Source organism: Hydra vulgaris, chromosome 08, assembly GCF_038396675.1.
Source record: "Hydra vulgaris chromosome 08, alternate assembly HydraT2T_AEP".
NCBI lineage: Eukaryota > Metazoa > Cnidaria > Hydrozoa > Anthoathecata > Hydridae > Hydra > Hydra vulgaris.
Window position 1 is genome coordinate 25,251,187 of NC_088927.1, and position 23,814 is coordinate 25,275,000.

At 29.3% G+C, this 23,814-nt stretch overlaps 1 protein-coding gene across 1 annotated transcript; it reads left to right on the top strand.

Moving 5' to 3' along the window:
• The first annotated feature begins 292 nt into the window (after positions 1-292).
• Positions 293-17,355, top strand: LOC136083161 (uncharacterized). The gene is made up of 16 exons (XM_065802567.1): positions 293-371; positions 495-1,007; positions 1,468-1,529; positions 1,703-1,965; positions 2,174-2,397; positions 7,647-7,736; positions 7,860-8,372; positions 8,828-8,889; positions 9,063-9,309; positions 9,535-9,759; positions 9,866-9,982; positions 15,222-15,734; positions 16,190-16,251; positions 16,425-16,671; positions 16,897-17,121; positions 17,228-17,355. The coding sequence occupies exons 1-16, from the start codon at positions 293-295 to the stop codon at positions 17,353-17,355; spliced, it is 3,570 nt and encodes a 1,189-aa protein (XP_065658639.1).
• The last annotated feature ends 6,459 nt before the right edge of the window (positions 17,356-23,814 follow it).

Here is a 23,814-nt window from a genome sequence, read left to right on the forward strand (position 1 = left end):
TTAATGGGTCGTAGTTTGTAAAAACAAGGCTGTTTAAAGACAGTCAAATAAGGTATTTAGTAAAACCGTTTCCGTTCTTTTTCTTATAAATCGAAACTCAAACTTATGATATCATCGTACAAAGAGCAAAAACTAAACACTGATCATAAAAGGTAAAAACGTTACAAGACTTTATGTGATTATTTTTATTTAAAAAAATAAAAAATAAAATGATACGACAGTTACTTTTTATTTTTTATTACATGTACTTTTTCTTTTCATTTTTTGATTTTGTTTATTAGAGAAAGCTGAAATGGCGAAGAAAATGGTTCTACTTTTGTTAGTAGCACATCAGATGTCTGCCAACGTAATCAAAAGAGATACTTTACAGAGTAACTTCATGAAATCTTCTTCTTCTATTTTTTTTTATTTATTTTTTATTTTTTTATTTATTTATCAATTTTGTTTAAGGTTCAAAACTTATAAACATGATACATGTAACATTTACTTTACAGCTTTGCTTCAGCCCAATTCTGCATCTGAAAATACCTTTAACCAGTCATCAATCGTTCAAGAACCACTGCCTACAACGTTTGATACTACAAACACAATGCTTCTAGAAAATGTTCCAACGGAAAGTTTTTCGGTCGAAACCGATCAGTCTCTATTCTCGTCAAATGAACCCATGATGACGGAACTTTTTACAGCCTCGACTCAAGCCGACTTAATCTCAACAAATCTTGTTTTACCAGAGTCACCTGAATCGGTATCAACCTGCAATGTTTCCAACTGTCGTTTACCGTCATGTAGATGCGCGGGAACAGATATACCTGGCGGATTGTCAAAAGTTAACACGCCGCAAATGATCTTATTAACCATGGACGACGGAGTTACACCAGAAAAATATCAGCTTTACACTGAGTTACTTAATGGCTCGACTAACTTTAATGGTTGTCCAATCAAAGCAACGTTTTTCGTATCTGGTGATAATTCCGACTACGCTTACGTAAAGAAGTTGCAACAGAGCGGTAAGTAAACTTTACAGTTTTGAAAATAAGTACTTCACGCTCATAGTTCTTGAAAATTCCGCCGTACAAATAATAGGAATAAAAAAAAAAAAAGAGTAAACGATTAAAGTATCCGCAAACAATAAGTAACGTTTTGTTATGAGGTTAGTTTTTTATATAAAGTTAAATAAAGTTAGAAAAACTTTTCCTTCTTTATCGCGTTCTTATTTAAACATCATATTTAAATAGAACGGAAGCTTTGCATACTACATTATATAGTAGTACGCAAAGCTTCCGTTTAAACACGATATTAAATACCGTATTTAAACGGAAGCTTTTGCATACCACTCAAGTCAATTTTGTTTTGAATTTAAAATGCACACCTATTTGAGCGCTACGATCTGCACTTTCTTCGTCTTCTTTTTTCTTTTTTAGTCCACAATAACTACGTTGTACTTAAGGATACTCTTATATTTTATAGGCCATGAGATAGCAGATCATTCGGCAACTCACAAATTACCGGAAGAATGGTGGAGTAAAACAGTAAGTTTCACAAATAAATTAATTTTTCCGTTTTCGACTATTTTTTCACGCGAACACCTCATTTGAAGGTCAAGTGACCGTATTGAGAGCTTTTTTATTTTGTAGTAAAAAGATTACATACAAAAGTCAGTGTCTTTTACTTGTTAGCAAGTTTTTATTTTATTCGTTTTAAGGCAGTATTAGAAGACCTGCAAATGGAGATTTTAACACAAAAAAATACTATTCAGCAAGAAGTCGGAACAACTACACTCGGATGGAGAACTCCGTTTCTTGCAAGCCAAGAAAACACGTTTAAAGTGTTAGCTGAAAATCAGTTTTTGTATGACAGTTCGTTGGGAACCATTCCGGGTACACGATGGTGGCCATATACGATGGACTACTTACCTTCTTGCCGTGCTACATGGCTAACTGCCCAACACGTAATAACTTTGCATATGTTATAGCGTTATTTTTATTGAGTCATCGTGTATTACTTTTTGTTATTGAGTTATCGTGCGTCACTCTTAATTTTTTAGTTATCGTGTATTACTTTTTGTTTTATTGAGTTCTTATGTTTGAATTTTTATTTCGTTGTGTGCTCATGTTTTACTTTTTGTTTGAGTTATCGTACTCTGATGCGTTTAAATTTTATACTTTTCATTTAGTTACGTATCCTGGAGTATGGGAAATTCCGTGGTTACATTGCAATGCGACGAATCAGCTACCACGTTTGCTACAATGCTCGATGAATGTACAAACTTAGAAACTGAAGAAAGCACGTATAACATGTTAATGACCAACTTTAAGCTTCACTACGAGGATAATAAGCAACCTTTCCCCATGTTCGGCCATTCGACTTGGTTCGATAATGCACCTTACCGTAAAGATGGTATTAAAAATGATTTTTAGATATATCTTCTAATGAATAGAAACGTTTGCGTTTTCCTGCAATTTCATTTTTAATTCTCAAGAAAACATTTTCTTTCTTTTTTAGCTGTCATAAGGTTCTTGAACGATGTTCGAAAGTTTAGCGACGTTTACTTTGTCACTGCCCAACAGGCAATTGAATGGATAAAATCGCCGGTCGGTCTCGATAAAAAGCCGTTTTCGTGTAATCTATAAATATAATATTTTAGAGCATTACGAAATTTTTTAACAAGTTTAATATGTAGATAATAGTTACTTGAATAATATTTTTTCATCAGTACAACTTTTTTTGTTACTTTATACCGGCGCACTTTTGGTTTTGTATGACAACTTTTTGGAGAAAATGCAGTTTAACGGAAGAAGACAGAGAGAAGTTGCAGAAAGGAAAAAAAAAAGAAGATTTTTCCTTAAGTAATTTTTCACTATGTATTCGTGTGTTTTACTATGTATTTGTATGTTTGAGAATCACAAAGCAATCGTGTTTACGCAAAGCCCCATCCTCACGCTTTATATTATAAAACGAGCTGTGTAAATTGACGATAATTATCGCTTTCATTCAAAATGATTCTTAAAATGATGGAAAAAGCTTCCATTTGAATTAAGCAATTTTTTTTTTAAATTTGCCCAGTTCGTTTTGCCGCATTATTAAATTCAATTCAGAAAGCTATTTTTCACTTAAAAGTTAGAACTATTTCCCACATCACGTTATATCTTTGCCTCTGTGATCTTTTTGTTAATGAACTGATTTACACAGTGGGTATCTAGAAAGTTTTAGCTCCGGATATAAAAAGATATTTCCTATGACTTCCGTATTTATAGCGTTTTTTCCGTATTTATTGGAAACAATGCAACTCATACGTACGGTATACGAAAATTAAAAAAATAAATAAAAAAAAAAGGAAATAAGCTGAAAAACCATATTAAAAAAACATAAATGCCATGAATTACTGTATCAAATCCTAATGATAAATCTAAAAAAAAAACACCTAAGAGAATTGTAAATTTTTGAAAGAGATTTCACGGACGAATTGGATGATTGCTTGCTCAGTAGAACTATTTCTTTTAAAACCAAATTGATTTTTATAAAAAAAATTTTTTCTCCTTAAAATAATTATATAATCTATTGTAAATAGTTTTTTTAATTTTCGAAAATGTTGATAGAATAGAGAAAGGTCGGTTGTTACATATATAAGCTCTGTTTTCTTCTCTGTAGATTGGGATTATCTTGGCTATTCTTTAACTGATCAAGAAAAACTCCTTTCTGTTTTGACGCTTTGAAAATTAAAAAAAAAATATCTAGTTTAGTTGTTCAAAGCATTCTAAGACTAAGTTTCCATTTCTGCATTTCATCAGCTCCTGAGGCTTTGTTTTTAAATAAATTTAAATGACACTTAAGGCTCCTAAAATGATAGCTTAGAAGACAATTCATTGGAGCAAATGCAATCATCCATCGGTTTAACAAAGTTATTGAACACAATTTGGGTATTAGGAATTTTACTTGCCAGTTTGGAACCGATGTCAATGAAGAATTCGTTAAACTCATGAGCTAATAATCTAGGTTCAAAAAAATCTTTGTTATCCACTCTAATCACCTGCGGTAAGGCCTTTGCAAGTTTTTTGTTTTCCATCAATTTCTCTTAATGTTTTCCAAGTGTCTTTAGAGTCGTTCTTAACATATTCAATTAACTATGAGTAGTAACTCTTTTTTAAGTTTTTACGAGTTTTTTCAAATAGCTGTTTGTTATCTTTGTATAATTTTTTATTTAAAGGTATTTTTGTTTTTAAGTAATTTATATATAGCTTTGTTTGATGATTTTTTAAAACCATTTGTCTTCCAAGAAGCATTTGAGCTTTTTTGATTTATTGTTTTATCACAGATAGAAAATTTGCATCATAAACAGAGCAAAATGTTATAAGACAGGTTCAAATTAATTTTGCTACATTTAGATCTACATTTTTATTTTGCTTTTTTAAAAATCAAGAATAGCTTTTGAAGTTGTTCTTGTTTTTAAAACATATTTTAACTCACGTAAAATTCAACTCTAATTTTTTTATATATCTTTTATTGTTTAAGCTTCATGATAAACATTTTTTCTTGTTTTTTATATCGAGTGTAACGTAGTTTATTAGCAATTAGTGAAGTTAACAGCAAGTGGTAGAAACCATCAAGTCAATTACGTACCATCGATTTGGATTAATTAATTTTTTTATATTTAAATTTTATTCGCATGTGATTTTTAAAGCAAAGCCATGCTGTTAATATAATTTCTAAAAATATATTTATATTAAAAATATAATTTCTCAAAATATATTTATATTAAAAATATAATTTCTCAAAATATATTTATATTAAAAATATAATTTCTAAAAATATATTTATATTAAAAATATAATTTCTAAAAATATATTTATATTAAAAATATAATTTCTAAAAATATATTTATATTAAAAATATAATTTCTAAAAATATATTTATATTAAAAATATAATTTCTAAAAATATATTTATATTAAAAATAAAATTTCTAAAAATATATCATAAAAAGGAATATTTTTCTTGAGTGTAAATGCAGACACATTTTTATTTTTTTATTGCATCTTTAACAACAAGATATAAATTATGGCTTGTGCAATGAACGCATTCTGCATTTTTTTAAATGTTTCTTTGTTGCAAATAATTGCAAATACCACTCATTACATTTGGTCGGGGATACGCTAATTCGCAAATCTACTCCAGGTAGGGAGCTCGTATCTGGACTACGCGGTGGAAAGTGGTGGAAAGCGGTGGAAAACGGTGTTTCATTTTCGGTTAGAAACTCAGGGTTTTCATTTTAGCATTCCAAGTTCTTGCAATTTCTGCAGCGTCGCTTTTATTTCTCTAAATCGCATCTTGCTAAATTTACGTCTAACTTTAGACTTTGTTATGAGACAGGTTCAAACGAATTGCCCTTATCGATATTTAAAATAGCTTGATCTTATTCTGCATTTTGTTAAATATTCTTTTTTTTTTTGTTTTCTGCAGGCCAATGCAGAACCACTCATTTCGTTTGCTTCATCGCATCGTTGACGAATACATATTTTTAGTTAGCATCTTCATTATTTATAGTTAGCATCTTCATTTTTTTCAATAAAGATGTGGTTAGAGTTCTAGTTCAAAACCATGAGGTCGGAAGTTCGACGTGGGTAACAAAGCAACATTGGTAAGGAAGGAGGCGTTAGCTTCCTAGTTAATTCCTCATCCGCGGTGCTCTTTGATAAGTCCGTTAGGACTTCTGGGAGCACCTTGTTAACCATTAATTTAAAAAAAAAATTTTTTTCTTCTTTAAATTAATAAGCCAGCACAAACTAGAACCAGAAGGTTCTAGTTTGTGCTGGCTTAATAATTTCGAAAAAAATTATTAGGTATTACTAAAATTAAGTATGCTCTCCTTTGTCCTACTTTTGGCTTTTCCATGTCTTCCTTTAGGCAACCGTATGTCTGGTAAGCCTAAGCTTGTTTAAAAATCTTTACTTTTTGATCTGTTAATGTCAAAACTTAACATTTATTTATCTTGCGTAAATGCGGCAATCTTTAATTTTATAAAAAAATTTAAATGATGAAAATGGCGTTCCAAAGAGTTTTTATTTATATTTATCAATACATAAAATCATTTTAGCTGAAACTAAACTTCTTCAAAACAATAAAACTTCAACCAGACGTATTTTTTTTTTAAATTTGTTTTTTTCACAAAATAAACAAATCTATAATCTATTTTTCACAAAGTAAACAAATAATAATAAACTTCTGATTCCAACATCGAAGTGCCCACGCATGTCAATTTTGTAGGGCGGTTTGTGCATTAAGGTTGTTACGCCACTGCATTAAGAAAACAATTTCAGAAAACAATTTCAGAAAAAAACTTTCATGTAAAACAATGCATAAATAAAATTGTTTTTAGTAAAATGAAAGTTTTTTGAGAGCCGTTTAAAAAAGTTATAAGTGACCTCAAAAAATAAAGCATTACAGAGTGAATCTTATGAAACGCACGTTCCATTATTTTGAGCACTAAAATTCTCTTATACCCTTGCTGGTTGCTAAAGTTACAAGTAAAAAGTTGCCGCATCTATTATGGTTTGTGGGCAACAAATTCTAGAAAAGAACAATTTTTGCATGCGGACTTAAGTATGCCAATAAAAATTCGCAACACTTTTGTTGACCTAGATTCAAAGTGTGTTGCTAGCAGTGATAACGAGTTTTGAGACCATCATAATTGCTGATTTTAAGAAAATATACAAACTAATGTACATGACGCTGAAATACAATAAAAAAGGGCATGAATTACAATAAAAAATAATATTAAAGCTGTCTACGTTTTTAAAGACAAGGTTATGAAATATACGAAAACACAAGCAAATGAATATTAACTTTGAAATTCTTTTATGAAGTAGGATTCATGCTTGAAGATATTGTTGCGCTAATAATAATAGAGTTATGTTGTCACCAATTGCGTATAGTATGCCATAAAGTCCGTTTAATCAGTGTAAAATAAGCAAAAGAGAAACATACTCGCCTCATCATCACTGCTTGCAACACGTTTTGAGTCTAGATCATCAAAAGTGTTGCAAACTTTTATTTATTTTATTTACATGGTTATGTCCATAATGCAAAAATCATATTTATTTATAAAAACAAAAAACAACAATGCAACAAAACGAATCTCAGGGCAAAATTTAACGATAAACGATGTTGCCAATTAAACTCGTTTCGATTAATAAAGTTTTAACGTTTCCTGTTCGTAACGTACTTATGAGAAAAAGTTAGAGTATAACGTTTACACCTAAGTTCGTAATTATCAAATTCTAGTAAAATTTGTTTTGAACATAAAGAGTGTAAACGTATTGACGGATTTCCCTAATAAATCGAAAGCGTTTAGACTTTTACATTCAGTCATTTAATGGGTCGTAGTTTGTAAAAACAAGGCTGTTTAAAGACAGTCAAATAAGGTATTTAGTAAAACCGTTTCCGTTCTTTTTCTTATAAATCGAAACTCAAACTTATGATATCATCGTACAAAGAGCAAAAACTAAACACTGATCATAAAAGGTAAAAACGTTACAAGACTTTATGTGATTATTTTTATTTAAAAAAATAAAAAATAAAATGATACGACAGTTACTTTTTATTTTTTATTACATGTACTTTTTCTTTTCATTTTTTGATTTTGTTTATTAGAGAAAGCTGAAATGGCGAAGAAAATGGTTCTACTTTTGTTAGTAGCACATCAGATGTCTGCCAACGTAATCAAAAGAGATACTTTACAGAGTAACTTCATGAAATCTTCTTCTTCTATTTTTTTTTATTTATTTTTTATTTTTTTATTTATTTATCAATTTTGTTTAAGGTTCAAAACTTATAAACATGATACATGTAACATTTACTTTACAGCTTTGCTTCAGCCCAATTCTGCATCTGAAAATACCTTTAACCAGTCATCAATCGTTCAAGAACCACTGCCTACAACGTTTGATACTACAAACACAATGCTTCTAGAAAATGTTCCAACGGAAAGTTTTTCGGTCGAAACCGATCAGTCTCTATTCTCGTCAAATGAACCCATGATGACGGAACTTTTTACAGCCTCGACTCAAGCCGACTTAATCTCAACAAATCTTGTTTTACCAGAGTCACCTGAATCGGTATCAACCTGCAATGTTTCCAACTGTCGTTTACCGTCATGTAGATGCGCGGGAACAGATATACCTGGCGGATTGTCAAAAGTTAACACGCCGCAAATGATCTTATTAACCATGGACGACGGAGTTACACCAGAAAAATATCAGCTTTACACTGAGTTACTTAATGGCTCGACTAACTTTAATGGTTGTCCAATCAAAGCAACGTTTTTCGTATCTGGTGATAATTCCGACTACGCTTACGTAAAGAAGTTGCAACAGAGCGGTAAGTAAACTTTACAGTTTTGAAAATAAGTACTTCACGCTCATAGTTCTTGAAAATTCCGCCGTACAAATAATAGGAAGAAAAAAAAAAAAGAGTAAACGATTAAAGTATCCGCAAACAATAAGTAACGTTTTGTTATGAGGTTAGTTTTTTATATAAAGTTAAATAAAGTTAGAAAAACTTTTCCTTCTTTATCGCGTTCTTATTTAAACATCATATTTAAATAGAACGGAAGCTTTGCATACTACATTATATAGTAGTACGCAAAGCTTCCGTTTAAACACGATATTAAATACCGTATTTAAACGGAAGCTTTTGCATACCACTCAAGTCAATTTTGTTTTGAATTTAAAATGCACACCTATTTGAGCGCTACGATCTGCACTTTCTTCGTCTTCTTTTTTCTTAGTCCACAATAACTACGTTGTACTTAAGGATACTCTTATATTTTATAGGCCATGAGATAGCAGATCATTCGGCAACTCACAAATTACCGGAAGAATGGTGGAGTAAAACAGTAAGTTTCACAAATAAATTAATTTTTCCGTTTTCGACTATTTTTTCACGCGAACACCTCATTTGAAGGTCAAGTGACCGTATTGAGAGCTTTTTTATTTTGTAGTAAAAAGATTACATACAAAAGTCAGTGTCTTTTACTTGTTAGCAAGTTTTTATTTTATTCGTTTTAAGGCAGTATTAGAAGACCTGCAAATGGAGATTTTAACACAAAAAAATACTATTCAGCAAGAAGTCGGAACAACTACACTCGGATGGAGAACTCCGTTTCTTGCAAGCCAAGAAAACACGTTTAAAGTGTTAGCTGAAAATCAGTTTTTGTATGACAGTTCGTTGGGAACCATTCCGGGTACACGATGGTGGCCATATACGATGGACTACTTACCTTCTTTGCCGTGCTACATGGCTAACTGCCCAACACGTAATAACTTTGCATATGTTATAGCGTTATTTTTATTGAGTCATCGTGTATTACTTTTTGTTATTGAGTTATCGTGCGTCACTCTTAATTTTTTAGTTATCGTGTATTACTTTTTGTTTTATTGAGTTCTTATGTTTGAATTTTTATTTCGTTGTGTGCTCATGTTTTACTTTTTGTTTGAGTTATCGTACTCTGATGCGTTTAAATTTTATACTTTTCATTTAGTTACGTATCCTGGAGTATGGGAAATTCCGTTGGTTACATTGCAATGCGACGAATCAGCTACCACGTTTGCTACAATGCTCGATGAATGTACAAACTTAGAAACTGAAGAAAGCACGTATAACATGTTAATGACCAACTTTAAGCTTCACTACGAGGATAATAAGCAACCTTTCCCCATGTTCGGCCATTCGACTTGGTTCGATAATGCACCTTACCGTAAAGATGGTATTAAAAATGATTTTTAGATATATCTTCTAATGAATAGAAACGTTTGCGTTTTCCTGCAATTTCATTTTTAATTATTTAAGAAAACATTTTCTTTCTTTTTTAGCTGTCATAAGGTTCTTGAACGATGTTCGAAAGTTTAGCGACGTTTACTTTGTCACTGCCCAACAGGCAATTGAATGGATAAAATCGCCGGTCGGTCTCGATAAAAAGCCGTTTTCGTGTAATCTATAAATATAATATTTTAGAGCATTACGAAATTTTTTAACAAGTTTAATATGTAGATAATAGTTACTTGAATAATATTTTTTCATCAGTACAACTTTTTTTGTTACTTTATACCGGCGCACTTTTGGTTTTGTATGACAACTTTTTGGAGAAAATGCAGTTTAACGGAAGAAGACAGAGAGAAGTTGCAGAAAGGAAAAAAAAAAGAAGATTTTTCCTTAAGTAATTTTTCACTATGTATTCGTGTGTTTTACTATGTATTTGTATGTTTGAGAATCACAAAGCAATCGTGTTTACGCAAAGCCCCATCCTCACGCTTTATATTATAAAACGAGCTGTGTAAATTGACGATAATTATCGCTTTCATTCAAAATGATTCTTAAAATGATGGAAAAAGCTTCCATTTGAATTAAGCAATTTTTTTTTTAAATTTGCCCAGTTCGTTTTGCCGCATTATTAAATTCAATTCAGAAAGCTATTTTTCACTTAAAAGTTAGAACTATTTCCCACATCACGTTATATCTTTGCCTCTGTGATCTTTTTGTTAATGAACTGATTTACACAGTGGGTATCTAGAAAGTTTTAGCTCCGGATATAAAAAGATATTTCCTATGACTTCCGTATTTATAGCGTTTTTTCCGTATTTATTGGAAACAATGCAACTCATACGTACGGTATACGAAAATTAAAAAAATAAATAAAAAAAAAAGGAAATAAGCTGAAAAACCATATTAAAAAAACATAAATGCCATGAATTACTGTATCAAATCCTAATGATAAATCTAAAAAAAAAACACCTAAGAGAATTGTAAATTTTTGAAAGAGATTTCACGGACGAATTGGATGATTGCTTGCTCAGTAGAACTATTTCTTTTAAAACCAAATTGATTTTTATAAAAAAAATTTTTTCTCCTTAAAATAATTATATAATCTATTGTAAATAGTTTTTTTTTAAATTTTCGAAAATGTTGATAGAATAGAGAAAGGTCGGTTGTTACATATATAAGCTCTGTTTTCTTCTCTGTAGATTGGGATTATCTTGGCTATTTTTAACTGATCAAGAAAAACTCCTTTCTGTTTTGACGCTTTGAAAATTAAAAAAAAAATATCTCGTTTAGTTGTTCAAAGCATTCTAAGACTAAGTTTCCGTTCATTTCATCAGCTCCTGAGGCTTTGTTTTTAAATAAATTTAAATGACACTTAAGGCTCCTAAAATGATAGCTTAGAAGACAATTCATTGGAGCAAATGCAATCATCCATCGGTTTAACAAAGTTATTGAACACAATTTGGGTATTAGGAATTTTACTTGCCAGTTTGGAACCGATGTCAATGAAGAATTCGTTAAACTCATGAGCTAATAATCTAGGTTCAAAAAAATCTTTGTTATCCACTCTAATCACCTGCGGTAAGGCCTTTGCAAGTTTTTTGTTTTCCATCAATTTCTCTTAATGTTTTCCAAGTGTCTTTAGAGTCGTTCTTAACATATTCAATTAACTATGAGTAGTAACTCTTTTTTAAGTTTTTACGAGTTTTTTCAAATAGCTGTTTGTTATCTTTGTATAATTTTTTATTTAAAGGTATTTTTGTTTTTAAGTAATTTATATATAGCTTTGTTTGATGATTTTTTAAAACCATTTGTCTTCCAAGAAGCATTTGAGCTTTTTTGATTTATTGTTTTATCACAGATAGAAAATTTGCATCATAAACAGAGCAAAATGTTATAAGACAGGTTCAAATTAATTTTGCTACATTTAGATCTACATTTTTATTTTGCTTTTTTAAAAATCAAGAATAGCTTTTGAAGTTGTTCTTGTTTTTTAAAACATATTTTAACTCACGTAAAATTCAACTCTAATTTTTTTATATATCTTTTATTGTTTAAGCTTCATGATAAACATTTTTTCTTGTTTTTTATATCGAGTGTAACGTAGTTTATTAGCAATTAGTGAAGTTAACAGCAAGTGGTAGAAACCATCAAGTCAATTACGTACCATCGATTTGGATTAATTAATTTTTTTATATTTAAATTTTATTCGCATGTGATTTTTAAAGCAAAGCCATGCTGTTAATATAATTTCTCAAAATATATTTATATTAAAAATATAATTTCTCAAAATATATTTATATTAAAAATATAATTTCTCAAAATATATTTATATTAAAAATATAATTTCTAAAAATATATTTATATTAAAAATATAATTTCTAAAAATATATTTATATTAAAAATATAATTTCTAAAAATATATTTATATTAAAAATATAATTTCTAAAAATATATTTATATTAAAAATATAATTTCTAAAAATATATTTATATTAAAAATAAAATTTCTAAAAATATATCATAAAAAGGAATATTTTTCTTGAGTGTAAATGCAGACACATTTTTATTTTTTTATTGCATCTTTAACAACAAGATATAAATTATGGCTTGTGCAATGAACGCATTCTGCATTTTTTTAAATGTTTCTTTGTTGCAAATAATTGCAAATACCACTCATTACATTTGGTCGGGGATACGCTAATTCGCAAATCTACTCCAGGTAGGGAGCTCGTATCTGGACTACGCGGTGGAAAGTGGTGGAAAGCGGTGGAAAACGGTGTTTCATTTTCGGTTAGAAACTCAGGGTTTTCATTTTAGCATTCCAAGTTCTTGCAATTTCTGCAGCGTCGCTTTTATTTCTCTAAATCGCATCTTGCTAAATTTACGTCTAACTTTAGACTTTGTTATGAGACAGGTTCAAACGAATTGCCCTTATCGATATTTAAAATAGCTTGATCTTATTCTGCATTTTGTTAAATATTCTTTTTTTTTTTGTTTTCTGCAGGCCAATGCAGAACCACTCATTTCGTTTGCTTCATCGCATCGTTGACGAATACATATTTTTAGTTAGCATCTTCATTATTTATAGTTAGCATCTTCATTTTTTTCAATAAAGATGTGGTTAGAGTTCTAGTTCAAAACCATGAGGTCGGAAGTTCGACGTGGGTAACAAAGCAACATTGGTAAGGAAGGAGGCGTTAGCTTCCTAGTTAATTCCTCATCCGCGGTGCTCTTTGATAAGTCCGTTAGGACTTCTGGGAGCACCTTGTTAACCATTAATTTAAAAAAAAAATTTTTTTCTTCTTTAAATTAATAAGCCAGCACAAACTAGAACCAGAAGGTTCTAGTTTGTGCTGGCTTAATAATTTCGAAAAAAATTATTAGGTATTACTAAAATTAAGTATGCTCTCCTTTGTCCTACTTTTGGCTTTTCCATGTCTTCCTTTAGGCAACCGTATGTCTGGTAAGCCTAAGCTTGTTTAAAAATCTTTACTTTTTGATCTGTTAATGTCAAAACTTAACATTTATTTATCTTGCGTAAATGCGGCAATCTTTAATTTTATAAAAAAATTTAAATGATGAAAATGGCGTTCCAAAGAGTTTTTATTTATATTTATCAATACATAAAATCATTTTAGCTGAAACTAAACTTCTTCAAAACAATAAAACTTCAACCAGACGTATTTTTTTTTTAAATTTGTTTTTTTCACAAAATAAACAAATCTATAATCTATTTTTCACAAAGTAAACAAATAATAATAAACTTCTGATTCCAACATCGAAGTGCCCACGCATGTCAATTTTGTAGGGCGGTTTGTGCATTAAGGTTGTTACGCCACTGCATTAAGAAAACAATTTCAGAAAACAATTTCAGAAAAAAACTTTCATGTAAAACAATGCATAAATAAAATTGTTTTTAGTAAAATGAAAGTTTTTTGAGAGCCGTTTAAAAAAGTTATAAGTGACCTCAAAAAATAAAGCATTACAGAGTGAATCTTATGAAACGCACGTTCCATTATTTTGAGCACTAAAATTCTCTTATACCCTTGCTGGTTGCTAAAGTTACAAGTAAAAAGTTGCCGCATCTATTATGGTTTGTGGGCAACAAATTCTAGAAAAGAACAATTTTTGCATGCGGACTTAAGTATGCCAATAAAAATTCGCAACACTTTTGTTGACCTAGATTCAAAGTGTGTTGCTAGCAGTGATAACGAGTTTTGAGACCATCATAATTGCTGATTTTAAGAAAATATACAAACTAATGTACATGACGCTGAAATACAATAAAAAAGGGCATGAATTACAATAAAAAATAATATTAAAGCTGTCTACGTTTTTAAAGACAAGGTTATGAAATATACGAAAACACAAGCAAATGAATATTAACTTTGAAATTCTTTTATGAAGTAGGATTCATGCTTGAAGATATTGTTGCGCTAATAATAATAGAGTTATGTTGTCACCAATTGCGTATAGTATGCCATAAAGTCCGTTTAATCAGTGTAAAATAAGCAAAAGAGAAACATACTCGCCTCATCATCACTGCTTGCAACACGTTTTGAGTCTAGATCATCAAAAGTGTTGCAAACTTTTATTTATTTTATTTACATGGTTATGTCCATAATGCAAAAATCATATTTATTTATAAAAACAAAAAACAACAATGCAACAAAACGAATCTCAGGGCAAAATTTAACGATAAACGATGTTGCCAATTAAACTCGTTTCGATTAATAAAGTTTTAACGTTTCCTGTTCGTAACGTACTTATGAGAAAAAGTTAGAGTATAACGTTTACACCTAAGTTCGTAATTATCAAATTCTAGTAAAATTTGTTTTGAACATAAAGAGTGTAAACGTATTGACGGATTTCCCTAATAAATCGAAAGCGTTTAGACTTTTACATTCAGTCATTTAATGGGTCGTAGTTTGTAAAAACAAGGCTGTTTAAAGACAGTCAAATAAGGTATTTAGTAAAACCGTTTCCGTTCTTTTTCTTATAAATCGAAACTCAAACTTATGATATCATCGTACAAAGAGCAAAAACTAAACACTGATCATAAAAGGTAAAAACGTTACAAGACTTTATGTGATTATTTTTATTTAAAAAAATAAAAAATAAAATGATACGACAGTTACTTTTTATTTTTTATTACATGTACTTTTTCTTTTCATTTTTTGATTTTGTTTATTAGAGAAAGCTGAAATGGCGAAGAAAATGGTTCTACTTTTGTTAGTAGCACATCAGATGTCTGCCAACGTAATCAAAAGAGATACTTTACAGAGTAACTTCATGAAATCTTCTTCTTCTATTTTTTTTTATTTATTTTTTATTTTTTTATTTATTTATCAATTTTGTTTAAGGTTCAAAACTTATAAACATGATACATGTAACATTTACTTTACAGCTTTGCTTCAGCCCAATTCTGCATCTGAAAATACCTTTAACCAGTCATCAATCGTTCAAGAACCACTGCCTACAACGTTTGATACTACAAACACAATGCTTCTAGAAAATGTTCCAACGGAAAGTTTTTCGGTCGAAACCGATCAGTCTCTATTCTCGTCAAATGAACCCATGATGACGGAACTTTTTACAGCCTCGACTCAAGCCGACTTAATCTCAACAAATCTTGTTTTACCAGAGTCACCTGAATCGGTATCAACCTGCAATGTTTCCAACTGTCGTTTACCGTCATGTAGATGCGCGGGAACAGATATACCTGGCGGATTGTCAAAAGTTAACACGCCGCAAATGATCTTATTAACCATGGACGACGGAGTTACACCAGAAAAATATCAGCTTTACACTGAGTTACTTAATGGCTCGACTAACTTTAATGGTTGTCCAATCAAAGCAACGTTTTTCGTATCTGGTGATAATTCCGACTACGCTTACGTAAAGAAGTTGCAACAGAGCGGTAAGTAAACTTTACAGTTTTGAAAATAAGTACTTCACGCTCATAGTTCTTGAAAATTCCGCCGTACAAATAATAGGAAGAAAAAAAAAAAAGAGTAAACGATTAAAGTATCCGCAAACAATAAGTAACGTTTTGTTATGAGGTTAGTTTTTTATATAAAGTTAAATAAAGTTAGAAAAACTTTTCCTTCTTTATCGCGTTCTTATTTAAACATCATATTTAAATAGAACGGAAGCTTTGCATACTACATTATATAGTAGTACGCAAAGCTTCCGTTTAAACACGATATTAAATACCGTATTTAAACGGAAGCTTTTGCATACCACTCAAGTCAATTTTGTTTTGAATTTAAAATGCACACCTATTTGAGCGCTACGATCTGCACTTTCTTCGTCTTCTTTTTTCTTAGTCCACAATAACTACGTTGTACTTAAGGATACTCTTATATTTTATAGGCCATGAGATAGCAGATCATTCGGCAACTCACAAATTACCGGAAGAATGGTGGAGTAAAACAGTAAGTTTCACAAATAAATTAATTTTTCCGTTTTCGACTATTTTTTCACGCGAACACCTCATTTGAAGGTCAAGTGACCGTATTGAGAGCTTTTTTATTTTGTAGTAAAAAGATTACATACAAAAGTCAGTGTCTTTTACTTGTTAGCAAGTTTTTATTTTATTCGTTTTAAGGCAGTATTAGAAGACCTGCAAATGGAGATTTTAACACAAAAAAATACTATTCAGCAAGAAGTCGGAACAACTACACTCGGATGGAGAACTCCGTTTCTTGCAAGCCAAGAAAACACGTTTAAAGTGTTAGCTGAAAATCAGTTTTTGTATGACAGTTCGTTGGGAACCATTCCGGGTACACGATGGTGGCCATATACGATGGACTACTTACCTTCTTTGCCGTGCTACATGGCTAACTGCCCAACACGTAATAACTTTGCATATGTTATAGCGTTATTTTTATTGAGTCATCGTGTATTACTTTTTGTTATTGAGTTATCGTGCGTCACTCTTAATTTTTTAGTTATCGTGTATTACTTTTTGTTTTATTGAGTTCTTATGTTTGAATTTTTATTTCGTTGTGTGCTCATGTTTTACTTTTTGTTTGAGTTATCGTACTCTGATGCGTTTAAATTTTATACTTTTCATTTAGTTACGTATCCTGGAGTATGGGAAATTCCGTTGGTTACATTGCAATGCGACGAATCAGCTACCACGTTTGCTACAATGCTCGATGAATGTACAAACTTAGAAACTGAAGAAAGCACGTATAACATGTTAATGACCAACTTTAAGCTTCACTACGAGGATAATAAGCAACCTTTCCCCATGTTCGGCCATTCGACTTGGTTCGATAATGCACCTTACCGTAAAGATGGTATTAAAAATGATTTTTAGATATATCTTCTAATGAATAGAAACGTTTGCGTTTTCCTGCAATTTCATTTTTAATTATTTAAGAAAACATTTTCTTTCTTTTTTAGCTGTCATAAGGTTCTTGAACGATGTTCGAAAGTTTAGCGACGTTTACTTTGTCACTGCCCAACAGGCAATTGAATGGATAAAATCGCCGGTCGGTCTCGATAAAAAGCCGTTTTCGTGTAATCTATAAATATAATATTTTAGAGCATTACGAAATTTTTTAACAAGTTTAATATGTAGATAATAGTTACTTGAATAATATTTTTTCATCAGTACAACTTTTTTTGTTACTTTATACCGGCGCACTTTTGGTTTTGTATGACAACTTTTTGGAGAAAATGCAGTTTAACGGAAGAAGACAGAGAGAAGTTGCAGAAAGGAAAAAAAAAAGAAGATTTTTCCTTAAGTAATTTTTCACTATGTATTCGTGTGTTTTACTATGTATTTGTATGTTTGAGAATCACAAAGCAATCGTGTTTACGCAAAGCCCCATCCTCACGCTTTATATTATAAAACGAGCTGTGTAAATTGACGATAATTATCGCTTTCATTCAAAATGATTCTTAAAATGATGGAAAAAGCTTCCATTTGAATTAAGCAATTTTTTTTTTAAATTTGCCCAGTTCGTTTTGCCGCATTATTAAATTCAATTCAGAAAGCTATTTTTCACTTAAAAGTTAGAACTATTTCCCACATCACGTTATATCTTTGCCTCTGTGATCTTTTTGTTAATGAACTGATTTACACAGTGGGTATCTAGAAAGTTTTAGCTCCGGATATAAAAAGATATTTCCTATGACTTCCGTATTTATAGCGTTTTTTCCGTATTTATTGGAAACAATGCAACTCATACGTACGGTATACGAAAATTAAAAAAATAAATAAAAAAAAAAGGAAATAAGCTGAAAAACCATATTAAAAAAACATAAATGCCATGAATTACTGTATCAAATCCTAATGATAAATCTAAAAAAAAAACACCTAAGAGAATTGTAAATTTTTGAAAGAGATTTCACGGACGAATTGGATGATTGCTTGCTCAGTAGAACTATTTCTTTTAAAACCAAATTGATTTTTATAAAAAAAATTTTTTCTCCTTAAAATAATTATATAATCTATTGTAAATAGTTTTTTTTTAAATTTTCGAAAATGTTGATAGAATAGAGAAAGGTCGGTTGTTACATATATAAGCTCTGTTTTCTTCTCTGTAGATTGGGATTATCTTGGCTATTTTTAACTGATCAAGAAAAACATTTGTTGTTTTTATTATAAAAAAATGCAACTTATTTTTATGGTATACGAGAATTAAAAAAAAAAAAAAAGTAATAATAGAATTGAGGTAAAAAACCACCTTTTTTTTTTAAATTTACAAACAAAAAACTTTCAAGAATTATTACAAAAGCTTTTATTTTTTAAGATTGCTATATTCGTTTTTTAAACCTATTTTCTTGGCCTTACTACTTTTGATTGCTAATATAGAAAGACCATTTCATCGCGATTTCAGCACACTACTTTTTCTATAGTCTTTCACAAGTTTTAACTTACGAAACGAGTTTTCTGCAAAATCAACCGTTACAGGAAGTGTGGAGAACAATAAAAACATAAAAATACACCATTTTAATTACTTTTTACTCTTTAATTACTTAGTTTGCATAACCTTTTACAACTTGCTGTTCTTTTTATTCGTCTTTTTTTAAGTGAATGAAATTGGAAATGGTTCACTTAAATTAGTAAAACACTGCTATTTCAACTTTTTAAATTCTTTTAAAAGAATTTGTCTTTCAAAGTTGATAATCTTTGTAGATTTTCAAAGTATTTTTTTTTAATTAGTTTTCAAAGCTTTTCGTGTAACTGGAATAAATATTCCAATTTGAAACATATCTTCTATTGAAAAAAAAAATGATCACCTTTTATCATTTCATGAAAGCGGTGTTTTATTTTCGGTTAGAAAATCTTTTATCATTTACTATTGGTAATAATGTTTAATAAATATTTTTATAATATAAATAATAATGTTGAATTTTGATAATATGGGAGTATGATGGGTTTTTTAGCTTGTCTTTAAAAATATGCAAAGAAGTAGGTAGTTTAAATTTAAAATTCGGCGAAACACTTTCATTTCAAAACTTAGGTGCACTATAATCAGTGCAATGTTGGTTAAAATTTGTTCGACAAAAACGCTTATATAGAATGTTGGGTCTTCGTAGAGAGTATTATTTGTAGGTTTCAAGATAATTAGATTGTTAAAAACGGCAGGAGAAAGATTTCTTTTACATGTAAAATACAAAGTATAAAAAATACTTAGTTCATAAATATTAAGTATTCTCTTTCAAAAAAATGTTGTTTAGAGTGAGTAAAACGATCAGCAAAATCAATTACACGTATTGCATGTCTCTGAATGCGATAGAGAGATTTTACATTTTTTCAGTGCTTGCCCAAGCAATATTTGCATAATTCATATAGCTATGAATGAATGCTATGAATGAATGCATAATAAAGTTGGGATAAGACTTGTTATTTATATAGATTCTGGCCTTATAAAGAATTTCTTTTGGGAAAATTTAGTACCAACATAATCAATATGTTGCTCCCATATGACGTTCTTATCAAGGTATACACCTATAAATATTTTGACGAAATCTCTTTATATTTCAATTTTGTCAATAAAAAAATCAGGCAGAGCTGGGGGTAAGTTACGCTTTTTTGTTATCGAATGAAGAAGAGTCCGTTTTGTTTTTTTAATATTTAGGGTAATTTTATTGCATTTGAACCAGCTAGAAATTTTTTTGAGTTTTTCATTCATAGTTGTAAAAAGTTTATCCATATTGATATTATATACAAATAAATTAGTATCATCCGCAAACATAATATTTAAAAGATTAGTGGCTTTATGCAAATCACTAATTTTGATTTAAAAAAAAAGTGACCCCAAAATTGATCCTTGTGGAACACCACATGAAATATCATAAAACATTTTTTGATAAGGATCACATAAAACATTTTTTTGATAAGGATCGTTAAAAGAAACAAATTGTTTTCGGTTTGTTATATAACTTTTAAATTATTTTAAAGTTACGCCATTCACTCCATAATATTTAAGTTTATTAATCAAAATGCCATGAATTACTGAAACAAATCCTAATGATAAATCTAAAAAAAACACCTAAGAGAATTGTAAATTTTTGAAAGAGTTAGAGATTTCACGGACGAATAGGATAATTGCATGCTCAGTAGAACTATTTCTTTTAAAACCAAAGTGTTTTTTATAAAAAAAATTTTTCTCCTTAAAATAAGTATTTAATCTATTGTAAATAGTTTTTTCTAAAATTTTTGAAAATGTTGATAGGATAAAGATAGGTCGGTTGTTACATATATAAGCTCTGTCTTATTCTCTAAAGATTGGGGTTATCTTGGCTATTTTTAACTGATCAAGAAAAACTCCTTTCTGTTTTGACGCTTTGAAAATTAAAAAAAAAATATCTCGTTTAGTTGTTCAAAGCATTCTAAGACTAAGTTTCCGTTCATTTCATCAGCTCCTGAGGCTTTGTTTTTAAATAAATTTAAATGACACTTAAGGCTCCTAAAATGATAGCTTAGAAGACAATTCATTGGAGCAAATGCAATCATCCATCGGTTTAACAAAGTTATTGAACACAATTTGGATATAATAAATTTTACTTGCCAGTTTGGAACCGATGTCAATGAAGAATTCGTTAAACTCATGAGCTAATAATCTAGGTTCAAAAAAATCTTTGTTATCCACTCTAATCACCGGCGGTAAGGCCTTAGCAAGTTTTTTGTTTTCCATCAATTTCTCTTAATGTTTTCCAAGTGTCTTTAGAGTCGTTCTTAACATATTCAATTAACTATGAGTAGTAACTCTTTTTTAAGTTTTTACGAGTTTTTTCAAATAGCTGTTTGTTATCTTTGCATAATTTTTTATTTAAAGGTATTTTTGTTTTTAAGTAATTTATATATAGCTTTGTTTGATGACTTTTTAAAACCATTTGTCTTCCAAGAAGCATTTGAGCTTTTTTGATTTATTGTTTTTTCACAGATAGAAAATTTGCATTATAAACAGAACCCAGCGGGCATTTGTATTTAAAAGTTACGTTCTAAATGTATTTTAAGTGTCTTTTAAACGTCTTCTAAACATTCTTACATAAAGAATGTTTAAAAGACGTTTAAAAAACGTTTAAAAGACATTTAGAACGTAACTTTGAAAAACAAATGCCCATAGGCTACAAAATGTTATAAAACAGGTTTAACATAATTTTGCTACACTTAAATCTACATTTTTATTTTTATCTTTTAAAAATCAAGAATAACTTTTGAAGTTAATCTTGATTTTTAAAAAATTTTATAACTCACGTAAAATTCAACTCTAATTTTTTTATATATCTTATATTGTTTAAGCTTCATGATAAACTTTTATATATATATATATATATATATATATATATATATATATATATATATATATATATATATATATATATATATATATATATCAAGTTTAACGTAGTTTACTAGCAATTAGTGAAGTTAACAGCAAGTGGTAGAAGCCATCAAGTCCATTCCATACCATCGATTTGGATTTAATTTTTTTATAGTTAAATTTTATTCGCTAGTGATTTTTTAAGCAAAGCCATGCTGTTAATATAATTTCTAAAAAGGAATATTTTTCTAGTGTAAATGCAGACACATTTTTATTTTTTTATTGCATCTTTAACAACAAGATATAATAAATGACTTGTACAATGAACGTATTCTGCATTTTGTTAAATGTTTCTTTGTTGAAAATAATTGCAAATACCACTCATTGCATTTTGTCGGGGATATGCTAATTCGCAAATCTACTCCAGGTAGGGATCTCGTATCTGGACTACAGATAATTTTACTGAAGAAGATTTACATTTACATTTTTTTAAATTTCAACTTTATCTTTTTTTTTATTTCAATAGATTTTGGGGTCCTTTTGTCTTGGAGAATTTTATTCATGGTCTTTGTAATGTCAACAATAAATATTAGGTGTTTAAGTTATTACTTAAGTCGCAATACAACACACATTTTTAAATTTGCTACATTTGTCCAATTTTAAATTGGCTACACATTATCTTATGCTAGTTAGGGGATCTACCCCATCGTATCCTTGAAGAATATAATTTTAAATTGGCTACACATTATCTTATGCTAGTTAGGGGGTTTGCTCCATCGTATCCTTGAAGAATATAATTTTAAATTGGCTACACATTATCTTATGCTAGTTAGGGGGTTTGCTCCATCGTATCCTTGAAGAATATAATTTTAAATTGGCTACACATTATCTTATGCTAGTTAAGGGGTTTGCTCCATCGTATCCTTGAAGAATATAATTTTTAGTTTGCATCTTCCTTTTTTTTAAAAAAAGATTTTTATTTTTCGTTCCATCTACAGCAAGTTCTATTTGATTAAAAAAAATATCTAAAAAGTTTTTTTAATTTTTAACACCTTAGGCTGTCGTTTAAAATGTTGAAATAAAAATTCGGGGTTTTTATTTCAACATTTCTTACTATTATTGCAGCTTCGCTCTTATTTTTGTAAATTGCATTTTACCAAATTCAACTTTAAGTTGATTACAAAATTAGGTCTATAGAAAAAAAGCCTTACAGTCATAGGTGTCATTACTTAAGATACCATGAAAGCGCGCCCAACATCAAATCATAATACCCTGAGTATTTAATTTAATTTCAAGAGGACAAGCTGCAATTTTAATCATTTTTAATGAATACTTAATTTAATCAAAAAAGAGTAATACACATTGTAAAAAGACTTAAAAGTTTGAAAGATTTATAAGTTAGATTTGTATATATATACGTAGTATACGTATTTAATGCAACATAAAATGAAATTTTATTTTATGATTTTTTGTAAAATGATACTGAACATTTTTTGTTTCTTTTGCAAAACTTACTTTTAACTAGAGTTCAAAAACATGTTGTTATTAATTGTTAATAAATAAGCTACTAATTAAAAGCTGCAATCTAAAAAAAGGAAAAACAAACTGATAATAACAAGTTGTTGTTTTTTCTGTCATTTAAGAGCTCAAAATAAAAATTATTACAAATCTCTTTATAATGGTTGCTATATTGACTCAACTTCTTAATATTAGAAAATTTGCAAAATATTTAATTCGTACTGCTGGTTGGCATTAAATATTACATTTTGAAATTGAATAACATCATTATTTTTAAATAAGATAAATGTATGTGACGTAAATATTTTTAATAAAAAAAAATTAAGTTTTTCAAAACTTTTAGTATATAAAGAATAACTTTGATTAAAAAAATACACCATGATAAGTTATAATAGAACTAAAAATTATCATTTTGAAAAAATTTTAAAAAGTTTGTAGAAAAATTTTTTTAGTACTTTTAAAAACCTTTGTCATATTCTCCCGTATTTTGAGTGTTTGTTTCTTTGCCTTTATGTAAGATATTTCCCCCGTATTTTTTGATTATTAGATTATTTTGATATATAGATTTTTGATTATTAGATTATTAGATGTAAGATTATTCCCCCGTATATTTTGAATGCTTGTTTCTTTGCCTTTATGTAAAGTTTGGTTTCCAATTGTTGTAGAAACGTTGTACAACAGCTGTACGTTTTT

Bases quoted from the DNA above. Each gene is read 5' to 3' on its own strand.
- LOC136083161 (XM_065802567.1), top strand. From the start codon at position 293: ATGGCGAAGAAAATGGTTCTACTTTTGTTAGTAGCACATCAGATGTCT. The intron at 2,398-7,646 runs GTATTAAAAATG...TTTGTTTATTAG, and splicing joins TGCACCTTACCGTAAAGATG to AGAAAGCTGAAATGGCGAAG. The intron at 16,252-16,424 runs GTAAGTTTCACA...ATTCGTTTTAAG, and splicing joins AAGAATGGTGGAGTAAAACA to GCAGTATTAGAAGACCTGCA.